Genomic DNA, 13,189 nt, shown 5'->3' on the forward strand with positions numbered 1-13,189 from the left:
TGGGAGAATGGATAGGAGGTAAAGGCCATGCTATTTGATGGAGAATGGATAGGGGACTAAAGGCCATGCTATTTGATGAAATAAAGGAAATGTAGAGGATAAAGCCATGCTATTTGATGGAGAATGATAGGGACTAAAGCCATGCTATTTGATGGAGAATGGATAGGGGACTAAAGGCATTGCTATTTGATGGAGAATGGATAGGGACTAAAGGCCATGCTATTTGATGGGAGAATGGATAGGGGACTAAAGGCCATGCTATTTGATGGAGATGGATAGAGGACTAAAGGCCATGCTATTTGATGGAAGATGGATAGGGGACTAAAGGCCATGCTATTTGATGGAGAATGGATAGGGACTAAGGCCATGCTATTTGATGGAGAACTGGATAGGGGACTAAAGGCCATGCTATTTGATGGGAGAATGGGATAGGGGACAAGGATGCCTATTTGGATGGAGAATGGATAGGGACTAAAGGCCATGCTATTTGATGGAGAATGGATAGGGACTAAAGGCCATGCTATTTGAGTGAGAATGATAGGGGACTAAAGGCCATGCTATTTGATGGAGAATGGATAGGGGACTAAAGGCCATGCTATTTGATGGAGAATGGATAGGGGACTAAAGGCCATGCCATTTTCTCTTTCACACTTTGTAGGCTCATCTCAGATGGCCCCCTATATAGTACACTACTTTCGACCACTCCTATGGGCTGTATAGAGAAGGTGTGATTTAGGATCCAGACTATGTCCACTGAGACAGAGTGGCGTCACCGGGTGTAAGAATGTCACTTTATTTGCAGTCAGCGTCCAAATCAGCCACATGAGACAAGTCTTCTCAGCTCAGCAGTGTTGTTAGGACAACAGAACGATATTCCCCCGGTAGGGTCCACTATTCCCCCGGTAGGGTCCACTTTAAAAGCCTCCTCTTACTCATTCACTGGCAGCTGCCTTGTGGTCCACACACGCCTTGCAACCGGCTGGAGTTTGTCTGTCAGGTTTGACTATTTTACTCAAGTCTCTTTATCTGGTTGATTCCTACCATTCACAAAAGGCACTTCCTGTTTATAATGCAAACGAGAAAGTAGCATTTTCAACTTTCAAAGTGAATAGAAACAGAGAAAGGTCATTCATAGTGCTTCCCAGAACAAATGACGAGGACCCTTATATAGTCAATATGATTCCTTTGTCAATACTGCTTTAAAACAAGCAATGACAACTTGTTACTTCTGGGGGAAATTATGAGTATTTATTATTATTTATTTATACACACAGATTCTATTCACTTTGACCACATAGAAAACMTATTTGTCTGACTGAAATGGGCTGTTATTAGCATAGATATAGGATGAATCTGATGTGTGGTAATTAACAGCTAAACAATAGACATATCAATGTAGGAATAGGGTTTAATGAGGCACTATGAAAGGCTGAGAAAATAGATGTAAAACACAATAAAATGTTCCAAAAATATAATAAACCTCGTCACTGTAAGTCAACACAGCAACGAGCGCCACATTGATCAGTACAGTCACATGTAAACAGAGTGACTCAYCACGAGGTCCTGGCAACATTTCTCACATTCACAATTCAACTAAACCCAGCACGGTTTACACCCAAGTCATTAACTACATCATAACATGGCTTCTATAGGGCCAGAGCTGCTGTAAAGGGAACGTTAACCATTTCTTCCATTGGAAGTAGTCTTTAGAGATTCTATCTGAGTTATTGAACGGAGCAAACCGTCCAGAGTACCTTTATGTTTACATTACCTCACCTGACGCTCTGCTTTAGTATGCGTAGCTACCGTCTGAGGTTCCTTTATGTTTACATTACCTCACCTGACCCTCTGCTTTAGTATGCTAGCTACAGTCTCAGAGGTCCCTTTATGTTTACATTACCTCACCTGCGCTCTGCTTAGTATGCGTAGCTACAGTCTCAGAGGTACCTTATGTTTACATTACCTCACCTGCGCTCTGCTTTAGTATGCGTAGCTACAGTCTCAGAGGTTCCTTTATGTTTACATTACCGCACCTGACGCTCTGCTTTAGTATGCGTAGCTACAGTCTCAGAGGTCCTTTATGTTACATTACCTCACCTGACACTCTGCTTTAGTATGCGTAGCTACAGTCTCAGAGGTACCTTTATGTTTACATTACCTCACCTGACGCTCTGCTTTAGTATGCGTAGCTACAGTCTCAGAGGTACCTTTATGTTTACATTACCTCACCTGACGCTCTGCTTTAGTATGCGTAGCTACCGTCTCAGAGGTACCTTTATGTTTACATTACCTCACCTGACGCTCTGCTTTAGTATGCGTAGCTACAGTCTCAGAGTTCCTTTATGTTTACATTACCTCACCTGCGCTCTGCTTTAGTATGCTAGCTAGTCTCAGAGGTACCTTTATGTTTACATTACCTCACCTGACGCTCTGCTTTAGTATGCGTAGCTACAGTCTCAGAGGTACCTTTATGTTTACATTACCTCACCTACGCTCTGCTTTAGTTTGCGTAGCTAGTCTCAGAGGTACCTTTATGTTTACATTACCTCACCTGACGCTCTGCTTTAGTATGCGTAGCTAAGTCTCAGAGGTACCTTTATGTTTACATTACCTCACCTGACGCTCTGCTTTAGTATGCGTAGCTAGTCTCAGATACCTTTATGTTTACATTACCTCACCTGACGCTCTGCTTTAGTATGTGAGCTACAGTCTCAGAGGTTCCTTTATGTTTACATTACCCACCTGACGCTCTGCTTTAGTATGCGTAGCTACAGTCTCAGAGGTACTTTACTTAACAGTATAACTTTAGTCCATCCCTCCCCGGGACGAACCAGGACCTCTGCACACATCAACAACAGCACCCAAAGCATCGTTACCCACGCGTCCACAAAGGCGCGCCTTGCAGAGCAAGGGAACCACTACTTCAAGGTCTCAGAGCGAGTGACGTCACCGATTGAAAGGCTATTAGCGCGCACACACCGCTAACTAGCTAGCCATTTCACATCCATTACATTTACATTACCTCACCTGACGCTCTGCTTCAGTATGCGTAGCTATACAACCAGACATGAGTCCATTACATTTGTCAAATACTTTAGATGCGCTTGATTTCGTTTGCCTGGTACACCGGAACCAATGGACTAATCATAAAATGCCAACTCCAAAAGGTAAATCAAGCGCAGCTCAAATATCTTTAAGAATCTAACTCCGATCAGGCCCCGTATTTACAAAGCAGTTTTTGTCTTTTAAATCCTAGATCAGCTTTCCTACTCTGAGACGCTTTGTGAATACGGGTCCCTGGGTGTCAATCAGAGGATGTTGTCTTTAATCTCTTATGGCAATACATTTCATGGCTACGGCTTCTCATTAGATAATATACACTGACATCAGGGCCTGTACTCATAAAGCGCCTCAGAGTGCTGATCCAGGATCAGTCCTCCTTGTATTATCTATCGTCAATAGATTTAAAAAGGCTAACCTGATCCCAGATCAGCACTAGGATCTGGTCCTCTCTGTATTCATTATGATCTAAACGGCTAACTGATCCCCAATCAGCACTCTGACATGACGCTTTATGAACACTCACACATCCCAGACATTCACACATACACTAAGTCTCCATTACATCTGTCCATCTCCATATTGACAGGGGAAGTATGTTATGTTCATCACTCCCGAGTGGCGCAGCAGTCTAAGGCACTGCATCTCAGTGCAAGAGTTGCGTCACTAAAGTCCCTGCGAATCCAGGCTGTATCATATCCGGCCGTGATTGGAGTCCCATAGGGCGGCGCACAATTGGCCGGGTTTGGCCGGGGTAGGTCGTCATTGTAAATAAGAATTTGTCCTTAACTGACTAGCCTAGTTAAATAAAGGTTAAAATAATAATAAGTTTTAAATAATTGCCATATTGATACGGGACGTATGTTATGTCTTCTCCAGCTTCTATCCATGTATTTAGGATTCATTGTAGTTGACACAGTCCATAATGCAATCATTCTGCTGCCGCTACGTGGTGTTATAATACTTCTCGTCACCACTACACGGTTCTGACTTGATCGGTCTGCTGTGAGTTGGAGGTAGTTTCGTCCCTGACCTGTGGTCCTGGTACACACGTACCACTCCTTCATGTTGGACACCGCCGGAGGCAGCGAGAGCCTGGAGGAGGAGCAGTTAGTCCGTGAAGCTACGTAATCCTGGAACTACGTTTCCCAAGAATCCTGTGAATGACAGGTCTATGGGTTCGGAGAGGAGAGGACTTGAGTGCGTTGAGGTGGATCTTCATTTTTCGGAGGAGCTGGTGTGTGGTAGACTTGAAGCAGCCGTGGGACTTGCAGTCGTACGGTTTGGCGCTGGTGTGGACCTGCGAGTGCTTCTACGGTCACTGCTGTTGGCAAATTTCCGCAGCAGCCCGGAACTCACACCGAAATGGCTTCTCACCTAGAAAAAAAGGTGAAAGATGTTATGGGGAAGAAATAGAATGTCACATGATATCAGTCACAGGACTAAACATCATCAACACAACATACAAGGTCCACCCTACTGTGTGTCCCTGCTCCATCTGTCAGCCTTGAGTTGATGTAGCTGCATGAAATATGTCAAACAGTGTCACTTCACTGATTGAAAACAATGTCCCTTTCGACAGCTTGCTTCCCTGGACCGTCCCTTTAAAAGGTCCTCACTTCTTGTCAATGGCCAAACCCCACCACACAGTGTAGTCTACTACTCCACAAACAGGCTACTTCCTGAATAGGACTGTGGTGGAACATGTAAACATGATAACGTGCTCTGCCTGTCTGGCAAGCAGTGACTAACCTACTGTATATAAATCAGAAATGTTGTCCCATTGTTTAGTTTTAGTATAGGCCCAATGACGCCATGTAGAATAACATGACCTTTCACTAYGGAATGAAGGMGACGAAGGGGTAGGTTCTTTGTTGGCATTCCCAGWGTCCTTTATGGAACATAATCTACATACCTGTGTGCGTGCGCGTGTGAATCTTGAGGTTTTCYGACCGAGCAAACACTTTCCCGCAGTCTGGGAAAGTGCAGGAGAACGGTTTCTCCCCAGTGTGTACCCTGATGTGGTTTATCAGTTTATATTTGGCTTTAAACGCCTTTCCTTCTCTCAGGCATTCTTCCCACATACAAACATGGCTCAGGGGCTCGAGCCCAGCGACGTGCTCGGTGCTTACGTGGTCCACCAGCTCGTGCATGGAGCTGAAAGTTTGGTCGCATATCCTTTGTTTTGAAGTTCGGTCACGGTGCTCGTGGTCCGTCCATTTGCAGACCAGCTCGGGCTTTATCGGCCTGTTGTTGTTGGTGGAGTATTCCGTATAGGCGCCCGTGGAGGAAGCGCGCGGTGGAGGAGAAGCGATGTATGAGATCATGGAATTGTTATTGCGGAGCAGAGAGTGGCCATTGTGGCGATGGCGACCACCCGGCCGCTGCATGGTAGTAGAGACGGGCCTCGAGCTGGCTGTCTTGCCTTTCTCTGTCCTTTATGCTTCCTGCAGCTGCAGATAGAAACCGCGCTGATTTGGGGAAACCACGTTKATYTTAACGCGGTCCGCCCAGGTTTTGGACTACCGAGTAGCATGAGGCATATTCTGTAAATTGGCCGTAAACCCGGTTAGAACCAGGTGGWCCGTCCCCACATAGTTGTAAGAAAAACTGGCAGATCTATGACTGTATCCCAATGGTGTAAAATGGCGTCCTCTCTTCATCACCTCTTCCTCCGCTCAGGCGGCACTGATCTGAAAAACAGAAGAAAGCAATATGGCGGATGAGGGTGATTTATTTCCTCACTCCAGTCTTTTCAGATCAGTGGATTAGAAGGAAAGGAGATGAGAATATACTCGTAATTATTGAGATGCGCCCCCCAGTGGTAAGGCATCGAGGAAGCTCGCCAAGTGAACATCTGTGGCATCTTGGCCGGGCCCACATATGCATAATGTCAATGCCCTCTATAGCTATCATGAGAAGCCAGGCTTACTTCAAATTTAATCAATGTTGGCTGATGTTTTTTTCCCCCCGATTAGCAAAAATAAACGTTGTTTTCTTTGCCACGTTTGGTTTTGTTCAAACTAAATCTTTCTATCTAAATAATTTGATAGTTGTGGCCACAACCATATATTTACAAATGTAAAACGTGGAATTGTAAGAAATAAAACTTTTCCTTGGGCATTGTCACATAATTGAATTCACAGTAGAATATCAATATTTTGTTTGCAGAATATCCACTTTTCATTTGTGTATATGGTTTAACACATTCAGTGGATAGTAGGAACATGGGATGCGATGTTATGTTCCAAAATTAAAAGTCTTGAAGATTCTGCTAATAATTTGGAATCGGATTTCAAACATTTCCATGCTATTTTTGGTCCTATAAGTGTTTTCTTGTATTTTCCTCTGAGCCTCTAACAGGACAGGGTTAATGTTTTATGTTTCCACAGAGACACTTCATTCTCTCAGACTGAAAGGTTGTTTTTCCCCTCAACCCAGAGCTGCAGGGCTGCCTTTGAACTCGACTCACTCCTGTGGTGTGGCCAGCGGGACAAAAGAGGTAGGCCCGTGCGTAACTGTAACCATGGAGAATGGAACTTTTTGGGGTCATTTTCTCCTTGCTGTAATTCCATTTTATTCACTTTAAACATAAATATCCTTGTTTTTTATTTATTTAGGCCTAACGAAACTGTATGGCTGAGGTGCATCAGTTAAAACAGATTTGAGCTTTGATCTGCCATAACATATGGTTAAGGCTTTGCCAATAAACGCGTGTGTGAGTGAAAATATATACTTTCCACACAACTGAATGGATATTTTTTCCCATCACTATTCAGCATTCAAGCAACGTAAAGGAAGTGACTCGTTTCACTTTCAAGATTTCACCTAACATTTGTAATTTTCCCGTTAAGACTTTCCATAGTAATAAAACATGGGCGGAGCAAGCATCGATTAGTCATGAGACGCTTGCCTGTAATTGGTGGAATGGCTGGGATCGGGATGAGCTGCAGTGGCCAATTAGAGTGKGTTTGGTGAACACCCGGGGTTCTGTAAAAAGGGGAGGTAAGAAGTGCCCATTGAAGACCCTGGGATAAGCATTTTCACGTTGTAGTGAACAGTCATACTTACAAACAGCATTCTGAAGATACACAACAAGACCTTTATTAATTCCCGGGTAAATTACCTGGCAAATTCCTGTTGAGACTCCTGCAAAACTATCCATTCACAGTTTGGGGAAGTTTCTTTCTCCTTGGGGTGCTTAGGAATGATCTGGAATGTGTTTTGCAGGAAGATATTGAGTCCTCATTTGAGAAAGAAACATATTTTTATTTAGAGCTTTTGGACACTTCTTCAACCGCTTTCTACGCACGCCTACAGTTCAAATATTTACTTTGCGCATCATTCCATTCATCGAGCCCAGGCTCGTGCTGTGATGCTGTTGGAGGGAGGTCACCAGCAATCAGGCACAGGGGTCAGTGCGAGCGCGTTCCAAAGGCACCACTCAGCGCATTCACCAGTCGAGATGCAGGAGAGAGACCCCYYCTTTATGGAGTCGGTCCACATCGCCAGCCAGGGACCCGGGTATGGCCCATCCTACGCCAACTCCTCACGGGACTTTATCCTGCGTAACCGGGGATTCGGAGACTCTTCCCCTGCCAGCGATCAGCACTCTCTCCTCAGGACTATGGCTGGGTCTCTCCATCACTCACACGTAGAGGGCCAGGGCCACGGGCATGGACACCTCCTCTTTCCCGGGATGCACGACCAGCCTCACGGTTCTGCTAACGTGCTGGGCGGCCGGTTGGGACTACCAGGGGAGGTATTCGGGAGAGCGGACCAGTATCACCATGTTTCCGGTCCAAGGAGCGACCCTTACGGCCAATATGGGGCCATGGGTCACAACATGGGCATGGCAGCTCACCACCACCATCACCCAGCCGCGTTCTTCCGCTTCATGCGGCAGCAGTGCATCAAACAAGAGTTGATCTGCAAGTGGATAGACCCGGATCAGCCCGGCGGGGCGAGCCGGTGCTGTGGCAAGACCTACGGCACCATGCACGAGCTGGTTACGCACGTCTCCGTGGAGCACGTCGGTGGGCCCGAGCAGAGTAGCCACACCTGCTTCTGGGAAGAGTGCCCGCGCGAGAACAAATCGTTCAAGGCCAAATACAAGCTGGTGAATCATATTCGGGTGCACACTGGAGAGAAGCCTTTCGCGTGCCCGTTCCCCGCGTGCAGCAAGGTCTTTGCGCGCTCTGAGAACTTGAAGATACACAAGAGAACTCACACAGGTAATTTAAAACGAAATATAGCCTCATTATTGTTATGTTGTGTTACTTTTTATATWTTTTTTAAACTTTAGTTTATTTGGTAAATATTTTCTTAACTCTTCTTGAACTGCACTGTTGGTTAAGGGCTTGTAAGTTAGCATTTCACGGTAAGGTCTACACTTTTTGTATGTGACGAATAAAGTTTGATTTGATTTTGATTTGATGTCTGCAGGTTGAATATCTCATGGATATAAACGTCACTTTAGATATCTGATTTGACTTTTGTATGAAGTGAGGTCGTTTAGAAGGTTTGTAGGTAAGTGTCCCAGGCTGTGTTTCTGCCTGCGTGTGTCCTTCAAAAATGATTCATAACTCTCCCATGTCTTTATTTGTCGATGTGCTTTGGGTTTTATCGGCAGGGCCTATAGCTAAATCGTATCAGATATTTGAAAACAACTGTGACTAGTTTAAATGTGTTTGTTGGTTTAAATACAATCTCCTCATTCTGTTCTCTTCCAGGGGAGAAACCGTTCATGTGTGATTTCTTCGGCTGCGACAGACGCTTCGCCAACAGCAGTGACCGCAAGAAACACCTGCACGTTCACACGTCTGACAAGCCCTATCTGTGCAAGAAGTGTGACAAGTCCTACACACACCCKAGCTCTCTGAGAAAACACATGAAGGTCAGCCTTCTCTCTGTGCCAAAATATACTTATCCTGGACAGCTTTGTTCTGTGACAAAYTTGTGGAAACTTTTGTGCCTAAATTGTAYTCATCTTTGAGAGTGTATTTTGACAGATTTGTTTTTATTTATTTTAGGTGCARGATTCTTTGTCAGTAGCAGACACTTCGCCCGGAGCCAGCAGCGGGTATGAGTCCTCGACGCCCCCGAGTTTAGTGTCCCCTGRCTCGGAGACCCAGAGCAACATGTCCCCGGACTCTGCGGTCCTCGGTAGCGGACACAGCAACCTCTCGTCCAACTTCAGTGAGTGGTATGTCTGAGGACCACACTCAAGAKTAACGGGAAAACGACGGCAAAACATACAATGAGCATATGACTGGCCTAAATGGACGCTTTACGCGCGATTGAAATATGAATCAAGAACGTTGCACTAAAACATTGGAAGCCAAAGAAGAAAATGTCTTATGTAAAATAACAAACGTTATCTTTCTTTCGATGGTTGTTTAATTATCAGTATTATGATTCTCATATCAGTCTTTCGCTGTCATTTTGAGATCGGTTATTTTTATAGTTGATTGGGAGTTTGAGACTGAACATTAAATATTTTAAAATATTTTAAATAAGTGCCAAAGTTAACCTTAGTTTAATTGTGCACGTGTTTTTTTTTTATTGGAAACGAGTTTTGGTTGAAGTTGAACAGGTTGAATATGTTGTCCTCCATGAACGACCTCTTGAGATGCCCAGTTGAGACATAATTTATATAAAAAGAAAGTTGCTGTTTTGTTTTGCTGTAAGTCTATTATGTTTCGATAATTTGTTAATAAAATATCTGATGTCTTAATTCCTTTTTTAAATTCGTGTCTCTCTGTAAATGTTTTGCATTAAAAGAAAGTTCAGTTTGAACGGCTCCCTGCACCAACAGTATGATATGGAATTTATACAAGTCTAAATTTCTGTATGTACCCTAATGATATGTAAGATAATAATGACATGTATGCATAAATTATCATGGTCTTCTGTTCAGAATCATCAATTCAGTGATTAATTATTTATTTGGAGCTCCATTGGGTTTTTTAAAGTAATGTCTTAATCCTTAATATGGCTGGACAACTTGATTGATCACACCAAACTATTGTTTATGAGAAAATATAACTTTTGTATTTCATGTTCGTTTAAAAAAAAATGGTAATTGAAATGAGACCCCTTAAGTTTATTAATTCGACCATTTTAAAAACAACAAACACGAGTAAAATCAGCGAGGAGAAAAAGTCTGGCGCTGTGTTCGAATACCCATGCTAACATACCGTGTACTACACACTCAATTTACATCGCAAATAGTGCGGTTAGTATGAGTATTTTAACACAGCGACAGTCATTTCTTTCAGGTTGGAGTGTACACGGCATGCTGTATTCTGTTTTTATTCCTGTCATTGCAGTGGACAATAACGAGATCTACAAACAGGAAAGAACGGTAAAAGAGTTGGGAAAGAACCCTATAGGCTAACATAGACTCATTCCATCTATAGACCTAATTCCATCATTTCAGTTTTTATAGTATTCTTCCCCATTTCCAGAGAATAATGAAGATACATTGATATTGTACATGACTGTATTCTACTGTATGACACTAAAATTACATTTAGAAAATAGTTATAATGGATTTCTTCTAGGCTTATCTCTGTAAAAGTCCACAAATTCCACCTGTCACTCGAAATGCCTACTATGTTGATAATATTCAACATCATTGTTGTTCATATCATTTGAAAAGGTGAGAAAACAGATGGACAAAGAAGTAAGACGAGACTTGCATTATAAAACTAGGTTACTGTATGACCATTAATCTAAATACATTGAAACCCCTCAAGCTCTACGACGTACTTCTGGTCACTCGATTTGATTGGAAGACGGAGCACACTCCCCTGTCATACGTCACTACTGCGCTCCCTCACCCGGACAGACATGGCGGCGTACATGATCACTTCAACCCTGCAAAGAGTTTTGCTTGTTGCTAAGGTGAGCTGTCAGTTATTGCAACCTTAATTTGTAGCTAGTTATTTCAAATTCACGTAGAGCTCTTGCAAAACCGAAAACACCCGAAAATCTATGCTTTTAATGCATATTTCTAGCACCACACAATCGACATCTTTTCGCTAGCCTGCCAAGCTAGCAAGTCCGTCTGTTCTCACACACCTTCTCTCAAGCCGTCTCTCTTCTTTTGAAGTTCGTAAGAGAGTAGAGAATGCTTACATATCTGACATTTAAATGTTGTATTTCGCGGTATAAATGTTTGTTATATTCGTATTAGAGAATGTACAGCTCGTCCATTCCTCTGTCAATGTCAAAGCGTCCAAACCGTTAGCATCTTGCTAATAAGTTGTTTACACTTCATAACACAATCCTGAACTGGTTGAACCTTCCACCGCATGACTAAATGTACTGTCTTTGAATGAGAAACTGTCCTTGAATGTAACGTTGTGACCTGAACAGCTATCGTATATCGGGATATGCCTTCTTTAAAGCTCAGCAATTCTGGCCGCTGTTAGTGTACTAGAAACAACACAGCTGCCATCACGTTTAACCTTCACCTCTTTGTGATGTTCGGCATGTGCCCATTATAAAGAATAGCGAAGAGTGGTGTTTCTGATGTTCCGCGTGTGGTACTAATAACGTTCATTTAGTTTCTGATGTTCGCGTGTGGTACTATAACGTTCATGTTTCTGATGTTGCGTGTGGTACTATAACGTTCATGTTTCTGATGTTCGCTGTGTGGTACTATAACGTTCATGTTTATGTTTGCGTGTGGTACTATAACGTTCATGTTTCTGATGTTTGCGTGTGGTACTAATAACGTCATGTTTCTGAAATGTTTCCCTGCAGCATGCCTCTTTCCAGTCCAGATGCTGTGTGGCGTCCAGTCGAGTACAGTACTCCACCGTTTATGATTCCAATGAGAAGGTAACATATGATTCACAGGGTGCAGGGCTGTCACAATGATGCATGGTAGGATAGGAGCAATGTTCCTCCATTTTTTTTGGGGGGGGGGGGACTGAGCACATTTCAGGTCTTGTGGAAACTTGAAAGTTGTGAGAATGTTGTGCAGCTTCCGGCGAGCGTTTACAGTGAACAGAGGCTGTACCCTCACAGTTTTAGACAGATAGGCTATTGGACATAATGTAGGCCTACCAACAAAACCAATGGAGCAAATCCCATAACATTTAAACATGCAAATAGCTTTTGATATATCTAGTGGTTTAATGCAGGCCTACACTTGTATGAGACTTTTAAAAACATTTTTACATTTATGAAGGGCTTGATATTAATTCTGTTTTAGTCAGTCTGTAACACCATGGGCCAAATAGGTGACTGTACATTGTATTGGGTTGTATGATGCAGAACCACTTTACTAAATACAATTATTACCATACAGAGAATTAGACAATGTAGACTACCCCTCTGCTTATTGGCTTATTTGCAATTCAAGCCTGTCTCAAAATATAGCACTGCCCTCTTAATTAATAAGACATAAGCTTTTTACCTGACTGGCTTTTCAAAGACAGCTTGAAATGTAGCCTCCACGTTTTGTTCTCTTGTAGGAGGCAGTAACTCCCATTGCTGACCTATACTTATCTAATACTGGGCTAATAACTCACTAACTAGCTAAGAATATCAACAGATGTGCTCTGATATGAACTGATCTGAAAAGCGCATTCACTCTCAGGGATTGAAAGACAGCTCGTGGGCCACTCCTCCGCCAATAGAATTCTACTTCGTTGTGCTCTGGCTCCGCCTACAACATCACAGACTCAATCTTGCAAAGTTAGATTTGTTTTGGCTTGTTGATTGAAAAGGGGCTGATATAATGTTGATTTGATCACAGAATTTTTTTTGATCTATGCCTTCGGAAAGTATTGAGACCCCTGACTTTTTCCACATTTTGTTACATTACAGCCGGATTCTAAATTTATTAAATCGTGTTTCCCCATCATCAATATACACACAATACCCCATAATGCCAAAGCAAAAACATTTTTTAGAATTTTTTTGCAAATTAAAAAATTAAACTGAAATCATATTTACATACTACTGGTCAAAGTTTTACAACACCTCTCATTCAAGGGTTTTTCTTTATTCTTACTATTTTCTACGTTGTAGAATAATAGTGAAGACATCAAAACTATGAAATAACACGTATGGAATCATGTAGTAACCAAAAAAGTGTTAAACAAATCTAAAT

The 13,189-nt window shown here is 42.8% G+C and overlaps 2 protein-coding genes, 1 long non-coding RNA gene and 1 pseudogene across 3 annotated transcripts in view; 2 read left to right on the top strand and 2 right to left on the bottom strand.

The window, feature by feature from the left end:
- Positions 1-1,390: 1,390 nt before the first annotated feature.
- LOC139025941 (uncharacterized) lies at positions 1,391-3,755 on the bottom strand. Its single transcript, XR_011477629.1, has 2 exons — positions 2,743-3,755; positions 1,391-2,488 (listed from the first exon to the last, which is right to left on the bottom strand). It is a non-coding gene; the product is annotated as an uncharacterized lncRNA (long non-coding RNA).
- Positions 3,756-4,183: 428 nt separating this feature from the next.
- Positions 4,184-5,655, bottom strand: LOC112076162 (zinc finger protein ZIC 5-like; annotated as a pseudogene).
- Positions 5,656-7,345: 1,690 nt separating this feature from the next.
- LOC112076168 (zinc finger protein ZIC 2) lies at positions 7,346-9,799 on the top strand. Its single transcript, XM_024143039.2, has 3 exons — positions 7,346-8,294; positions 8,793-8,956; positions 9,093-9,799. The coding sequence occupies exons 1-3, from the start codon at positions 7,436-7,438 to the stop codon at positions 9,273-9,275; spliced, it is 1,206 nt and encodes a 401-aa protein (XP_023998807.1). The 5' UTR covers positions 7,346-7,435; the 3' UTR covers positions 9,276-9,799.
- A 1,064-nt stretch (positions 9,800-10,863) lies between these two features.
- LOC112076169 (uncharacterized) overlaps positions 10,864-13,189 on the top strand; it is a 34,765-nt gene continuing 32,439 nt past the window's right edge. The window contains exons 1-2 of the mRNA XM_024143040.2: positions 10,864-10,968; positions 11,833-11,910. Of these exons, the coding sequence (XP_023998808.2) occupies positions 10,915-10,968; positions 11,833-11,910 (132 nt within the window). The 5' untranslated portion in view covers positions 10,864-10,914. The remainder of the gene's footprint in view (positions 10,969-11,832; positions 11,911-13,189) is intronic.

The sequence above is a fragment of the Salvelinus sp. IW2-2015 genome, unplaced genomic scaffold (genome assembly GCF_002910315.2).
Source record: "Salvelinus sp. IW2-2015 unplaced genomic scaffold, ASM291031v2 Un_scaffold3603, whole genome shotgun sequence".
NCBI classification, from domain to species: Eukaryota; Metazoa; Chordata; class Actinopteri; order Salmoniformes; family Salmonidae; genus Salvelinus; species Salvelinus sp. IW2-2015.